Consider the following 16,884-nt stretch of genomic DNA (forward strand, 5'->3'; position numbering starts at 1 on the left):
GGAACAATGTGGGCCAGTTTATTTATGTTACTTCAAATCTGTTAAAAATTGATCAGTGTCATGTCACGCTGTTCGTATATTGTCACGCGTGGACGGATTTCATCCCTGTGATTTCCCGGGATTTAATTTGGCGTGACTGACGTTAGAATGTTTCTACGTTTAACCCCTTGACGTACAATTTTCTTCACAGTTGCTGCGATTATAAATTTTTCGATTGCAATAATTTCTTAGAAGGGAAAAAAGATCGATGCTTATCGTCTGCCTAAATTTACTTCAGTGTTTAAATATTGATGACAAGAGATTAGAATTTTATTCTAATTTTAAAGGACAGAATAACATCTGTACTCAATAAATTATTGCTAGAAATTTTCATGACGAGTACGGCACGGGGTTAACTCGGCATGCGAATTTTTGAAACAAAAGTTATACAGTAAATTCTCTCCGATTGTCACTCGGCTTGTAAACAAAAATGGACTATTTGAGAAGAAGAGATACGATTATTCGAGCCTCGCAGCTCATTTTTAGCTCAAAACGTGGTGCAAGGTTCCTCTTCCCAAATTGTCCGTTTTTGTTAAAAGCTGCAGGACAATTGGGGAGAATTTACTGTACGTATTTTAATGAAAATGTGCAAAGAAGGATCATCCCTTGATATTTCTTCTCTGAAATCAGTCAAGCTATGCTCGAAACATGTCTCGAGCATTTACAAAATAAAACAGAACCCTAGCTGGAACGATTAAATCGCAAATCGTATAATTAAATCTTCACGCAAATTTATCAATTGCAAAATATCGGGCTCGAACGTCTGTTTCTTTCCGTCAATAATTTTATCAGATTTACCAGAACGTACATGTGTACGCTTGTGTGCATAATTTAACCAGAACGTATGTACGCTTTTAATCTCTCCTCTGTCGCGCGCCCATAAAATCCGCGTTTTAGCAACAATTACCCGAACGCACCCGGGATGTTTAAAATAACCGCGAACCCGCGCCGCGCGGAAGATTCTACATACGTGCAAACACGATGTTTTTATATTCAATTACAGCATAATAACGCGATCATAAAAACAGCCGTGCGTCCAAGATGGCCGGCGCCGGGCGATTTGAAAAGAGTATCCTCGCGCCGTACTCGAACACGCACCGCCGAACACAATGACGCCGAATGAAATTTCGATCGGTGTTCCTTCGCTATTATTATTTCCGTGCAAACACGCGAAAAACAGATATTTCTGCAGCGCACACATTTCATCCGGGACCGCGATTTTCGAGGCCGCGCGAAACAAACCGGGAATATTCCTTGTAAATCGAGAGAGGGAGGGCCGGATACGCGCGATTGTATCGAGTTATTTGCGTTGTGCCGTGTAACCTTTTTTTTTATATTATTTATCGCCGTTCTTCGCCGGCTCGAATTCATTTTTCATTATTGTCGCGACGCGAACCGTGGGGTCGGAGGGCCGGGGTCGGGGAGCCGGGGTCGGTTTGCGAGGGTTAAACGTCTGGCATGCATTATTTCCTCGCCGGAGGAGAAACGCGACGTACAATTAAAAGAAGCTATTTCGACGGGTCCTTTGTCAGTGTTAAGCCGGCTCCCGCAGGTTCCTTGCGAGGGCTACACGATAATGAAGCGCGTGTATCCCGTCGGAGGCGGCGTGGTAGTCACCGAATGGAAAACTCTTCACGGGGAATCCATTATTACAAAAATAACCTTTATCTCTTCCGTGCTCCGACAATGGGTTATACTTCCGGCGAGCTGGAACGAGGAAGAGTGCGAGATATATATGTATATATACAGAGAGAGAGAGAGAGAGAGAGAGAGAGAGAGAGAGAGAGAGAGCGAGAGAGAGAGCAGAGAGGAGAAAGAGAGAGAGAGAACAGAGAGGAGAAAGAGAGAGATAGAGCAGAGAGGAGAAAGAGAGAGATAGAGCAGAGAGGAGAAAGAGAGAGAGCAGAGAGGAGAAAGAGAGAGAGAGAGAGAGAGAGAGAGAGGAAGAGAGCAGAGAGAGGAAGAGAGCAGAGAGGAGAAAGAGAGAGAGAACAGAGAGGAGAAAGAGAGAGATAGAGCAGAGAGGAGAAAGAGAGAGAGAGAGAGAGAGAGAGGAAGAGAGCAGAGAGGAGAAAGAGAGAGAAGAAGAGAGGATGCGAAAGAAGAGAGCAACACGCTCCGCGTAATCCTCTTTGTCACGGAAGACGTCGTCGTCGTTCGCAAATTGCCTGGCTGCGTAGGGCGGCCGACGCCGATACCGGGAGTATCGCTGGGCGTTTTCTGCGGCGCATGGGAAACAGAGGCCCATAAAAATATTCGCGATACGAGGCGGACAAAAGAAGCGGCAGCTTCTGTGTGATGCACGCACGCGCGACCGTGGTCACGGTAACGGCTCCCTAATTTTCTGCGGCCGTAATATTTAATGCGCTCCCCCATGATCCCTGGCAGCGGCTCGCCAGCTCTCTCTCTCTCTCTCTCTCTCTCTCTCTCTCTCTCACTCTCTCTCTCTTTCTTTCTCTCTTTTGCTCTCTCCAGCTCCATTTTCAGCGAATGAAACGGCGGGAGGGCGGAAAATTATTGTGGCGCCGCGCCGACGTCGGAGCGAGACGCGTAACCACGCGTCCCGACGCTGCGTGGCGCGTCTCGGCGCATAGTGGTACAGAAGCCCGAAATCATGGTCAAAATGAAAGACCATCGGCGGATTTCATTGGAAATTTCTATGTAAAAGCTTCCATGCTCGCTGATTACTGGACTGCGGATTTTGTGCAAAATAAATACTGTTTAAATTAGTTGTAAAAAACGGGAGCCTGATAAATATGTCTTCTCTATTTTAATAATTTGAAAGAGTTGCACATAATGTGAAAGTATAGTAATTTTTTCCTAATTCGCGCTCAGATTGCGCACAAAAATGGACAATTTGGGAGAGGAAATACGATTATTCGAGCCTTGCGTCTCGTTTTTATGGTTGTTGACAATCGGTAAGTGTAAAAACGAGCCGCAAAGCTCGAATAATCGTATCTCCTCTTTCCAAATTGACCATTTTTGTGTGCAATCTGAGCGCGAATTAGGGAGAAATTACTGTATCCTCGAATCTTTTAAATCACTTCATAGTTTTATATCGGATATAGTCATTTTTGTGAGAAGTGCATAGAATCCGCAGTCTACCGATTACGAAGCTGAATTTCATATTTCCAGAAACAAATGGCCGGATCCAATATGGCGAACGGGTAGTTGAACAAATGATTTGATTTTCACAAAAGTTGGTATCTGCATATTTTCGAGAGTTCTGATTACGAATCAGAATCTCCGGATTTTGACAAAAATCTAGATTCAATTCTATATGCTTGTCTCCATTTCGTCCTCAATGCAGAAAATAATTTCTTCGTCGCTCTCGTACATCGTCGTTGATATTGATGACACACCCTTCTTGTTCAAACATTTGACGTTTTAAATGTTCCACTATTGAACCGGTGTCATCATTTAAATGCCCTTTAATTATTAGAATCGCTTTTCTGCTTAATCGGTATTCACTATCCAAAGATCCTGAAAATAGAGAACGCGTAATCGAAACATTGCTTTTCAATGCAAAAAATTGCCATCTTTTTCAAAACAATTTTCGACATTGTCTAATGAAGTGGCCTTTCTATCATTTCAAAATAATTTAGGTAATTTGGCAAGATTTTGAAAAAGTTATTCCGGTTTAAATACTTCCGCGAGCCAGTATATCATACGTTGCCTCATAAAAAGTGGCTGTAATGGACAAATATATAGCTCGATGCAGCCAATTTTTTAACTACAGCAAGACAAAACTATAAACTATTGGTCCAGTGAGTTAGGACCGCCTAGGACGCAAAAGTCACGACCGTAACTTTACAATAAACGCACTCCATTTCCTCGTATAATTTGAATCTGCGATTTATCGGTTTACAAATGCAACAGTTAACAATTCTTTATCCTGTATCGACAGAATTGAAAATAATGCTTCCCATAGAAAGATCTGATCTATACACTTGTTACACTTGTCGCGCACGCTTGCGAGAAACGAATGCCGAACGAACTCGAAGTTTGACGTGCAATCGCCGCTCGGTTGTAAAAGTACGGCTCGTTTCGTTTTTCCCACCCCATAGAGGCTGCATTAAAGTAGCCAATCCGTAAATTAAAACCTACCCACCGACAGCTTCGACTTTTAGAGTTTTGATTTCGGGCTTCTGTGCCACTGCGCGGCGCCCAATCCGCCTCAATCCGCCCCGCGAAAGTTTATTCGGGCCGGCCGAGCGCCAAGCCGGCGACTAATCGCGCGACTCGGCCGCGGTGACGGCTAATTAGCGCTCCCGGAAATGAACCGTGCCATCCAGGAATTAATATATCTCGCGGCCCCTCGCTCCGACCTCGTCCTTTTCGGCGGAGACGCCGTCGCGGGAGCACCGACGCGACGCGTCGCGACGGCGAACTCTCTCCCCTGGTCCGGCGCTTTACGAGCCGAGTAAATCGTGGCCCGGTGATTAGGGAAATGATCGCAACGGCAATTAGACAAAGAACGCCCCGGTACCCGGTGACGTACTTCGGTGTCTTCCTAGCTTTCTGAAGATACGGCCGCGCTCGCTGCGAAATTGTGGCCGAGATTATGGTATCAACGGCACGGAGTAATCGAGTCGCGAGATAGCCGATCGAGGAGCGCTCCTACCACTGCACGGATCTGGATGGCGAAGTAGCGAGGGCTCTGAACGTACCTGGACGGTTCCATTAGCGTCCCTTCGTTATCTAGTCGTTAATCTTCGCGAGGATTTTCACGAGTTCATGGTAGTCCTGGATGGATCCAATTAAATCCTTAGGTAGCAATTTATTTTACATACTTTGGAACTGAATTTTCTACGCTTCCCTGCTTCTGTTAAAGCCTTCTTGTTGCAGAAAAAAATCGAGATGTTTGCAACTCTAGATTAGAATATACACACTGTCTCTCTGTGTTACAAAATTGTGTAAGCTTCTGTGAAAACAAAATTGCAAGAATGATTAAGAATGAATTATTTAAATGTGTGCTATATTTTTTTAAAATTAAGAATACAGGTAACCCTCCATTTACATGAGACCCTCACTCCTATGAGACCCAAAAAGTGAGGTTACGTACTGAAAACTTATTAAAAACAAACATTGTTTTCACTTTCATATAAGCAATTTAATTTTTATTACAAATATAAATGTATGTATAACATACGAAAAAAAATATTATTTTCATTTAATGTAACCATAATTTCATAAATTTCTTCCTCGTCACTACTCGGAACAATCAAATGAGAACGTTTTTTTGATTGAACGATATCACCTTCACTTTCTGATTCAGATTTTTTGCACCTTCTGTTCTCTTTAAAAAATCTGTAGTTTTGGTTTGTTTGCTGGTTCTTAGATGGTCATCATGGATTTCATGGTATAAAGATAGAAAATTTTGCAGCTCCCTTTCGAGTTTTCGGCTTCTTTCAGCGGAAAGAAATTATAATAATTATAATAATTATATTTTATTCTTCTTTCAGCGGAAAGAAATTATAATAATTATAATAATTATATTTTCATATAAAGGCACTGCAGTTCATTATTCTTTCCCGTCATTATTTCAAGGTAATTTAGTTTTTAAATATGTTAGACAAGAATCATGTTATCCAGTAGAAGTACAGTGTTGTATAATGGTTTTCGCAATTTTCTTATCGTATTAAATCGAAATCGTGTTATAAGATGCCGTGTTGTGGGATGGCTACCTGTATTAACCCTTTGCTTCCAAAGTTACCTCAGCTCTAAATTCAAGATATTTTCACCGACCCACGATATTACCATCTGACATGATTTACTGCATTTCATGCGTTTATAAAATTTAGACTATTAGATCGCACGATATTTATAGTTTCAACAGTTTCCGAAATACCAAGAAATTTTACAATGTCAAAATGATTTTGCAACGTGGTATGGAAATTTTCAGCGGCGCCTCAAAGTCGTCGTTCGAGCGCAAAGGGTTAAACTCTCGCAGGTTTATTCAGCTATAGATTACGAACAAAGTGAGAGAACATATTCACGAGGAGAAGAAGTTGATCACAGGAAATACTCTTGAAGCTGTAAAAGGTTATCGTTCCTCATAGTTACAAGAAAGTTTTTAAGAAATCGTTTTCCAGAAATGCACTTCCACGCACCAACAATTGGACTAGTTCAAAGACTAGATTAGTACGAACGACCCGGAGTAATCGAGTCGCGAGATAACAGATCGAGGAGCACTTAGCCAGCAAGGATCAGAACATCGACCTAGCGACGGGTCTAAACGAGCCACCCAACGAACAAGCTAATTTCAAATCCTGTTACCATAGTACCGTATTCTTAACGCGATTCGAACCATTTTCGATTTCACGCAAGAATCGGACACCGAAGTATATACTTTCTATCGTAGCACCCTCGTAGGTTCCACTGCAATTTATCCGAGACTAGCTGAATCATCCCTCGGATCGCGTTTCTTTTTATGATTCCCGGTTTGTCCGACGGTGCCGCGAGACGCCTCGCCCCCGGTCCCGCATCAATTTTCACTTTTTGACAACAGCCATGCTCGACGTTCGCCATATCCGCAGTAACGTCGCTCCAGATAGGGTGCGATTTACGAGCGGCAGCGACCCTCCGCGCGCAGTAAAGCCGTCGCTGGAGCCCGCCGCGCCGTCATGGCACCCCGCGGTCTCTCTCTGTTGTTATAGCGACGTTAAACTAGCCAGACAATCGCGTAGCTTTACGATTCCGGCAGTCATTGGTCGGCCGATCGGGGTCGAAATATAATGAATCCGAAGTCTCGTTAATAATCCGGGGCCGATAAATCCGCGACCGGATCGAGGCTGACCCTATTATCCGCGGCTTTGCCCCGCCGCGCCCTATCACGGCCGTTGCGAACCTCTTCGCGTCCGGTCGCAATTAATGCGATTCCGTTTCCCTTTTACAGAAATATGATTCCGCTGGCCCGTGCACACGTTACCGCGGAATGGAGACGCGCGATTCGTGCCGGAAACGTTAAACTCATGCTTCGCAATTTCGCTCCGAGGTTTCGGATCGAAATGTGGAATCGCCGGCGAGATGCGAGCGTGGAGGGAAAGAAACGGAGCGTTTCGTCCTGAGTCCACTAGAGGACTCGTCAGTTAGGCTTTTTCTAGCCTTGCCCTAATGCTGTTCACTGTTTGAGGCACATAGGAACATACTGATCGAGGCCTTGAGGAATTGGAGGCGCCCTTTCTCTAACAGAGATTTCTTGTTTGACCTAAATTTAAAAAATTCTAAGACTAATTGATCATTCTTTAATTGAACGTAATCTGCTGCCCTCGATTGACCACTAAAATTCCCACAAAATTTATTCCCCAGCAATTTAACCCTTTGCGCTCGCTCGAAGCCATTTTTATCTGTAGATTTAAAATAATTTTTCTGACTCGCATTATTTGCATTTTATACGACAAAGTGCACTTTATTCATGCGAAAGTCTCGTGATTCATACAACAGTTACAGTTTTAATAGTGTTTAAGATCTAAACTTCGATGATGTAAAAATGATCTTAGAACGTGGTATAATAATTTTAGTGCTGCCTCAGAGTCACCACTCGAGTGCAAAGGGTTAATTAATTAAACCAAAACTAGAAAGTTCAAATTTATCAAAGTGGATGATATTAGAACTCTTCCGCATTCGAATGAATTTTCAAAGTCGATAAAAAATTGGTGTCACCCATATTTGACCGACGCGGCGCTGTACGTGTTAAGACTAGATTTACGGAACCCGTCAAAATGACGCGTCACTAATTTTTTCATTTACGATTATTCATATCGTAAAAATACATTTATGAGTTATTTATTGAATTTATATGTTGCTGAAAATCAGAATAAATGTCTTATTGTTACTTTAATAAACTAATATAAAATAGCTGTCTTTTATGCTCCGTAAATCTAGTGTTAAAGGAGCAGTATGTATTTCTAGTATTCAAAAATACAAAAAAAAAATTACATCGAGGTTATTAATTTCAACCTGAAGTTTACAATGATTTAAAACAAAATAGCGGGAATTCTTAATACTTTCATGGAGCACGTGATATGTTCTCACTATTTTAATGCCTGTATTTTATTTAGAAGTTGCAGTTTTTTTTTAAAAGAAAACAATTTGGAAAAGGTGTCCCAAAAATGGGACATTGGCGTATAAGTATATTAATTATATATATATATACATACGACAAGACTACAATAAAAAAAAGTTCCCCACCTAGCGTTCTAATGTATATTTTTATATTGTTACAATTAATCTCTATATTTACGTAAGTGTATTTCCATAATGTTATTTCTATAGATGTATTTCATAATACCAACATTTTATTAGTAACGAGAGGGTTGCGGACAGACCACCCGGCACCATCTTTTGTACATTTCTGCACGATCTCCGCCAATCACCGGTTATAAACGATTCACCGCGACGACGGCGGCACATGTTGGAGCGCGGCGACACCAAATGCGGATCTCGTCCGCGGCAATTAACCCGCGGCCAGGTTTCCCCGTGTTCCTCGCGTTTATTGCTCGTCACGGTTAATTAGGTCGTTACTCGCGGCGAATTCGCCGGAGACAGTGCCGCGACAACGCGCCCGCAGACGCGCAAACGACCGTCATTCCGCGCCGCGTCGGCGTCTGATCCCGCTGCCGCGCCGACATCATTTTTATCGCGCCCCGTCATCCAGGGGGCGTCCGTTTTTCGGGCTGGAAGCCGGCCAGCCCCGCTCGCCGATCCTCCTTATTGCCGATTCGTTCGCATTTGCATCGGTGAGGGACGGCGGACGTGTAACTTCCTCGGGAGCACGGTTATTGTTCGTCCGATTGTCACTTAGGAAGCGCCGGGCGAAAATAGAGCAACGGTCGCCGTGTCGCCGCCTCGCCTCGCCTCGGTTCCCGAAGTTGAAACACGAGAGAGGGCCAGAGGCACCCCCTGCGAGTTGCATAATAACACTCCGGGAGAGCCGGTGTTCGGTGCCGATGCTAATAGTCGGGAAACTTTCCGGCGGAACTGCGCGTTCCGCTCGGTCAGGCCTTTTAAAAAAGGCCTGGGTGTTCGACGGTGTCCGTGGAATGCCCGGCATGCATTAATTGCGTCCAAGGTAATTGTTTCGCTCGTCACACCGTCGACGAGAGCTCAGCGGGCGTCGATAGCTTTGCACCTTTTCCTTCGCTCGCCTCGTCTCGTCTCTCCTAACCTCGGCTCTCTGCTCGCCTAGCCTCGCGCTCGAGAACCCACGTTAATTGCCGACGTTTCCTCTACGATTTCCGCGAAACACGAGGACCGTGCTGAAACTCGGTACATCGTGTGTGCAGGTGTGCTGCAGGGCGTGTGCAGACGTGTGCAGGGAATTCTTTGGAGTACATTTAGCGAGCTGTTGCCGCGCGTTTTATCGCTTTGCTGTGCACTGCCGAAATGCGTGCAAGCCTTCCCTGTAGTCGCTGAGCAATGATTTTTGAAACATATGTGTGTATACGCGTATTGATTAACGTGCGTCGAATCGGAAACATTTGTATTAATTTTTGTGCAAGAAACTTGGTTGCTGAGTGTCTATTTTTGCAAAATGATACTTTCATTTTAACACCTTGCACTGCAACGAGTCGGAATGTCATTTGAAGACTGCGAATTTTATGCAATTTTCGGCAATTAAATAAAATGAATTAAATCATTTGCAAGAAATGTCTCCAAAGATATATGTTTGGAGAAATTGCCGAACAAAGCTCAACATTGTTATATACATCGTCAATGGTACAGTTGTAAAAATGATCCGCCGTCCGCGCGGTGAAATACTTTAACCCTTTTATTAGGAAAAGCGTATATATACATCTTCACAAGTCTACTAATATATACAAAAGACGCAAAAATACGTTCTCTTCATTTTGCGGATTGCAACACCTTTGCTATTGCACCGACCTATCATTGCGCTAACACTCGGAGGGCGAGGCTCGGGTCCATTTGGACCCAGAGTACGAATATCGTTACTTGATTATCTAATTTGCGAGATTTAATTTAAATTTGCCTCTAATAAATATTTGTCTCTAATAAATATTTGTTTCTAATAAAACCGACGTGTCCAGAAGGTCTAAATTAAAAATTATGTTGAGAAAATTGCTAAATAAAATTAGAAATAATCCTAAGCATGCTCAGTTACAATCTTGTGAAAATGGTCCGCCTCGGAGCATTAAACGTTGCGTTTATCAAACGAAACTTGTTATTCATTATCAATATGGAATTTCTTTCTTTACGATTATTTTCGTAATGTTGTGCGACAGCCAGTCACATCGTCTGATTCGCCTATTTCGCTTCGTTTGCATCGATGTCTCCATCCAAAAGCAGGTCGCAGTCGAAGGGTTAAGAATACTGTTACATTATTTTCAACTTAGTAGACCTATTAATAAATTGAACGAATTTTTATATTACTTTAGTCTGTTGGAAATGAGCTAGCATATTTTTATTCAAAGGAAAATATGTGCCCATAATTATGAAAGTGGTCTAAGTCATATATTTCTTGTGTTTCGAGATATTTCATGAATCGCATTTGAATAAATTAAAAAATATTTTTACATTATGCGACATTTTAATTTATAATTTTATTACTCTTGATTAATGGAAATTTATTATAGATATGAAATTTTGTGTGAATTTCATAGGAAAATGTTGTTTTTAAAGCTTGAATTGACTTAGACCATTTTCAAAATTAACTGAATGTCCTATAATTGACTTGAAGTAATCAAAAATTGTGATTTTTATTTGAGCCGTTTATTTTGAAAGTGGTGTAAGTCCAATGTCATCGAAAGAAGTGGCGTTGCGTGGGGTATTTAGACAATACAAGCTCAGATTCGGCATTTTGAATTTCTTTAAAAAAAAAGAACTTATACCACTTTCAAAATAAACGGTCCATTTGAAACAACAACTTTAACGAAATAATTCATAAACATTTATTAAACATTTTTAAAAAGTAATCCATTTTTATCATAATTTCGAGTTTGTAAGATTTTTAAAATGTTCCTGAAAAACTGGAGGGATGTATGTTAGTAAACACATAAGATCTTTATGTTTTTCTTCCGTTACCGGTCTAGTGGAAACGCGACAAAGAGGGCCACGCGGTATTTTCAAGTTATGTTTATATAATTTCTCTAAATTGTTGACTTAGACCACTTTCATAATTAACACTAAATGAATTCCGTATAACGTTGTAATTACAACTACTATCTAAAAGTTCATTTTTGACGATATCGTAAAAATTACATTGAATAAATTTAGTTTAAAATCATGTCGTGTGAAATAAGTGATAAATCCATTTTTCTTTAAATTTTGACTTAGACCACTTTCATAATTATGGGCACATATGATTCTTACATTAAAACTTGGGAATGAAAATAAACGGGAAACAAAAATCGTCCCGTTTCCGATCGTAATAATTTCTTCGAAGGAAAAGAAGATTTCTATTTATAGTGTTTGCCTATATTCGCTTAAATGCTTGAATACCGGTGACAGGAGAACATGATCGTTATTCCGGTTTAAAAGAAAACGGAATAATAACGTTCATACTTGACAGGATACTATTAAAAGTCTCTATCGCGAGTCAGACCCGCCGAAGTACAGCAGCAAGGCTACAGTGGTCGTAATTGCAACCTCAGTTTTGCCTGGTTAAAAATCTTGTTGCTGGAAGGTGCACGAGAACACGGTGCAAACCCGACAAACCTGTAAATTTCCGGTTTCGTGAAAATTGTAACGTTTCGAACGAGCATCTCCACGCCAGGCTGGAGGAAAATACGGTCGCGTAGTTGGAAACGCGACGGCGTGTAATCGTTCTCGGGCTCGAGACCCGAGGTAATTCACGGGATGTCTAGAACCGCTAATTGCGTTCACGAGGGTTAATTGAAACGAAAAGCGTCGCGGTCGCCGGTCCTGATTACGCAAAACGGCCGGCCATCGATCTCGAAGGAGCGGCGCGTTCCGCAGCGCTGGAACTTTTATACCCGGTTTCTAATGGAACTCCCCGTAGAAACTCGACTACGGGATCGCCGGGGTGTTTTATTGTTCGCATTCCAGGGCAGCGTTTAAGTGCGCCGAACGATCCCGTGGCCCGTGAAGGGCTGCGCGCGCGCGCGCGCGTGGCTCCGTTTCTTTCCGTCGCGGCGATCTGACCGGACGTTCTCCTTTTTGTTCATAGGGACCTGAGACCAGCCAGCTTGGAGAAGGGCCAAGAGGCCCTCAGACTGCGAGTGTACACCATCTACGCGTGGGGTGGGCCGCTCTTGGTCGCCGGCGTCGCCGCCCTCCTGGACCATCTTCCGCCCCAGCCTCAGTACACGTTCCTCCGGCCACGATTCGGCGAGAAACACTGCTGGTTCTACGGTGAGTTCCCTTTTCCCGTCAGCATGAAATCTTCTCGGCGAAGCACGCCGCGAACCTTTGAACCTCGTCGCGCAGAAGTTTCCTCGACGAACGAGGAGCGGCAGTCTCGAGGAGCGAGACTTTTAATCAGAGCGACGACGTCGAGCGATCCGGTCAGCGGCTAAAAACAAGCTGCGAATATTACCAACCCCCTTTGTTGTGCTGCTATCTACCGTCTTGAACGAATGTATTTTCATTATTTATCGTTAAATTAATATTATCTATGTACCAGCAATTTTCTAATGTATTTCTCTCTCTTTTTTCTTTTTAATTTGAAGCCTCGTTGATGTTATTAATTACTCCGCTGCTTGAAATCGCGCGAGCTCGTTTTTAAACTCCAATAGTATAAAATCCAGAGTCGACTCGTTACAAATCAAATTTTTGCGGCGCTATTTACTTAAACGCACGCTTTGCTCCCGGAACGAATTCGACTGTGCAAAGAATAACATTGGCCGCGCGCGAACGTGCACCCCTCTTGTTAAGGGTTGACCCTCTGGCAGCGGATACGGGTCGTTTTGTTCCCGTTGTATCTGTTACGGAATTTATTTGCCAACAACATTTGTATATGCAACAGTCTTGTAATGTTTTATTTCTTTATTTACTCGCTCGCTGGATTACACGCGTATTTAGTCTCGCGCAAATAAATGTACGCGGAAAACGGTGCGCGCGAGGCATCGATGCGATGGAAATACGAGCAGGTTAACAAATCAGCGAGATCGAGAAAACGATACCGGTCGAAATCGAATTGAACAGAAAAATTCGTATTTTTATAATGAACTTCGTAAAAATTGCAACGGAGGAGAACTGTGTATTGTTAACCTAAAATTTCGGGGTTAGGGAAAAATTCGTATCTTCATAATCAACTTCGTAAAAATTGCAGCGAAGGAAAACTGTGTGTCGTTAACCTAAAATTTCGGGGTTAGGGAAAATTCGTATCTTCATAATCAACTTCGTAAAAATTGCAATGGAGAAAAACTGTGTATTGTTAACCTAAAATTTCAGGGTTAGGGAAAATTCGTATCTTCATGATCAACTTCGTAAAAATTGCAATGGAGGAAAACTGTGTATCGTTAACCTAAAATTTCGGGGTTAGAGAATTTGTATCTTCATGATCAACTTCGTAAAAATTGCAATGGAGAAAAACTGTGTATTGTTAACCTAAAATTTCAGGGTTAGGGAAAATTCGTATCTTCATAATCAACTTCGTAAAAATTGCAATGGAGAAAAACTGTGTATTGTTAACCTAAAATTACAGGGTTAGGGAAAATTCGTATCTTCATTATCAACTTTGTAAAAATTGCAGTGAAGGAAAATTGTGTATCGTCAACCTAAAATTTCGGGGTTGAGGAAAATTCGCATCTTTATAATCAACTTTGTAAAAATTGCAATGGAGGAAAAGGTTATCCTAAAAATTCGGGGTTAATTAACAAACGCGCAAAGGCTCGCAGTGTGGTAACCAATCGGGGGAGAGCAGGTTTTGCAACGGAAATGCAATTCGATCGAGGAGCGTGAAGCAATCGCCCGGCCAAGGAAATATTTGCCGGCACGAAAATGGATCTCGGGGCGGAAAGAGGTTGCCGAGGTAATTAATCCTCGGTCGCGTGGTACGAGGGCCGCGAATTAATTCGATCGCGTCACACGCGACTTATCAGTGAATTAATTTCCCGGCGGTTGTCGGACCGCGGATCTCTGGTGTTCCGTTGTTGGAACGACACTCGGGGCCGGACTTGCTGACATTAGTAACGGATCAGTTCCACAGACGGTAATGGAGCCTATTACCGAAAGTAATACACGCCGGCAGGAGTACGGTTAACACGTAATTCCCTGTGATCCGATTATTCCGCTAATTAATAGGACTGGCCAGTCGTGTTCGGGGCGCTGATTAAATCGGTTTCGTTAACCGATCGATCAACGGCGCCGAGAGGAGGGTGGGGGGCAGATGACGCGCCGTGGATTAATTGCTAATCGAGGCCTGGTCCCCCCCACCACGCGTAGGTTTTCGACAAGGAAATCATTTCGAAGGATCCGCTCGATGATCCTGTCCGTCGGGAAATTAAACTCCTCTAACGCGGGAACGGAATCGTGCGGGACGCATAAAACGAGTTTGCTCGATCGATTCTACCGAACTGCCGATCGAATTCGGGATAAAGTTTCACTTGACGAAACACATAAACTGGGCAATGAGGGCGAAGAAATTCGCTCTTTGATCTGCTGGCGATAAATAGGCGTTGTAACTTTACTTCGCTGCGAATCTTCATTTCATGAAGAAACACCGATAGCATCGGCGATCTCGTGCTTAATGTGCTCCGTGGACCGAAAGGGGCTGCCCTATAAACTTATATTTCATTGTATCGTTAAAGCGTTATTGCTTCCTACTACATTATCATTTAGAGTGTGCACTCTCTTTTGAAATCGCTTTAACAGGCGCTCGCTGCTTCTCTCTCTACTCTTGCATAAAGTGCTTCGATATTTATCAGTAGATTTAATTTATTTTCATTTCATTTGTTTTCATGCACGGCTTTCAGACACTTTAATGTACCAGAAATATTACAAATTGTACAAAGAATTGTACATTATACAAAAATTCTACGTTATTTAAAAATTATACGTTATACGAAAATTATATATTATACAAAAATTATGTATTATACAAAAAGTATAATAAAAAATATACATCATACAAAAATTATATATTATATGGGAATTATATATTGTACAGAAACTATGTATTATACAAAAGTTATACATTATACAAAAATTATATGATATACAAAAATAATGGTTGCAAAACGTTACATTGAAATTCTGAAAGTATACAGAAAAAATTCAATGATTAGTATAATTTATTTACTGAAATGAAATTTTTATTCAAACAATTGAACATACCACAGTTGGTTAATTAATTGTGCGAAACTCATATCATAAAAATGGCGGATCTTTCTACAAACTCTTATTATCATGTTCTATTTTCCAAAATTTATTACATCGTTCAAACTTCGACAAGCACAGAGATCCGCACTCTATTGATCGGTTCCTCCTTATTGCATCTCCTTCATTACCAATATTAATAACGCGACACGTCGCTAGACACCTTGACTCGGCGCATTCCAGCCATAACTCCGCAACCCGAGATCACGTCGTAGGCGGCACGCGGAGCGAACCACCCCCGCAAGTGAAAAATTAACCCCGGGAACACGCCCGCTAATGGCGACTGCTGTTCTAAGAGGATTACGCATCCGAAATATCTCGTTGCGGGGTGTAGAAGCATCTCCATCTTCCGCGGCCGGTTCCTATTGGTCCCGCGATTTTTGGTAACGCGCACACAGGCGTAATCGGCCGCGATAAGAAACAATGGCGCACGCTATCAGCGTCCGTTAGACGGCAGGCGCGGAGAGCAGCAGCCACTACTTCGCTAAGAGGATTACACCGCTCCCGAAAGATTGTATTTAAGTATGACGCAGGGTGGCCGAATAAGAAGATCGATACCCCCTGAGTACGCTTAATACCTTGAATCCCTAATAATAACCAGCGCGAGCCCTAGCTACCCGGCCCTCGTTGTATGCGGTGTGTGCGCGCGCGCACGACTGCACCAACACCGGCGCACGCTATGCGAGGATAATAAGGAGCCGAACGGTAATGTCGTGTCTTTATTCGTGGCCGTGGTTCCTGCTACGGTTGCAGGCTATTTAACGAGCAACCCCCGTAATCCACATCCAGTGCACTCCGTAATCCGGCCGGCATACTCTTCCCACCCCTCTGCCGCCCCTCTCTCGTCTCTCTTCCCTCGTCGATCTCTCTCTCTCTCTCCGCCTCTGGCGCGCGTGTATCCGCGCAAATACTCGTTTCAAACAGCGGCAACTACCGCGTCGCGTATTAATTTCCCGCGGTCGCGATATTTATCGACGCTGGCCGAGGGTGGGGACCGGCGGGGGCCGAGGAGCACCCCCCCCCCCGCGGCGAATTAATGTTTAGCTTTTATATCCTTTGACAAATATAAACGCCCGCGCAGGTCCCCGCGCACGGCTGTGTATTTTCGTTTCGGTTTCCGGCTGACCGGGACGCGGCCGCCTCTCCCTCTCTTCCTCTCTCTCTCTCTCTCTCTCTCTCTCTCTCTCTGACTCTTCCGATCTCTTTCTCTTTCTCTCTTTCCTTCTCTCTCTCTCCCCGACTCTCCTGCTCTCTTTCTCTTTCTCTCTTTCCTTCTTTCTCTCGCTCTCTCTCTCTCCCCGACTCTCCCGCTCTCTTTTTCTCTCGTTCTCTCTCTCTCTCCCTATATATAGAGAGAGAGAGAGAGAGGAAGAGAGGGAAAGAGAGCGGGAGAGTCGGGGAGAGAGAGAGAGAGAGAGAGAGGAAGAGATGGAAAGAGAGCGGGAGAGTCGGGGAGAGAGAGAGAGAGAGAGAGAGAGAGGGAAAGAGAGCGGGAGAGTCGGGGAGAGAGAGAGAGAGAGAGAGAGAGAGAGAGAGGAAGAGAGG

The 16,884-nt window shown here is 43.2% G+C and overlaps 1 protein-coding gene across 1 annotated transcript in view; it reads left to right on the plus strand.

Annotated features, from left to right (window-relative positions):
• The window catches only part of mthl1 (adhesion G-protein coupled receptor methuselah-like 1), a 338,577-nt gene that overhangs the window by 262,432 nt on the left and 59,261 nt on the right, over positions 1-16,884 (plus strand). The window contains exon 5 of the mRNA XM_033467239.2: positions 12,188-12,372. Within this exon, the coding sequence (XP_033323130.1) occupies positions 12,188-12,372 (185 nt within the window). The remainder of the gene's footprint in view (positions 1-12,187; positions 12,373-16,884) is intronic.

This window comes from Megalopta genalis, chromosome 1 (genome assembly GCF_051020955.1).
Source record: "Megalopta genalis isolate 19385.01 chromosome 1, iyMegGena1_principal, whole genome shotgun sequence".
Taxonomy (NCBI): Eukaryota; Metazoa; Arthropoda; class Insecta; order Hymenoptera; family Halictidae; genus Megalopta; species Megalopta genalis.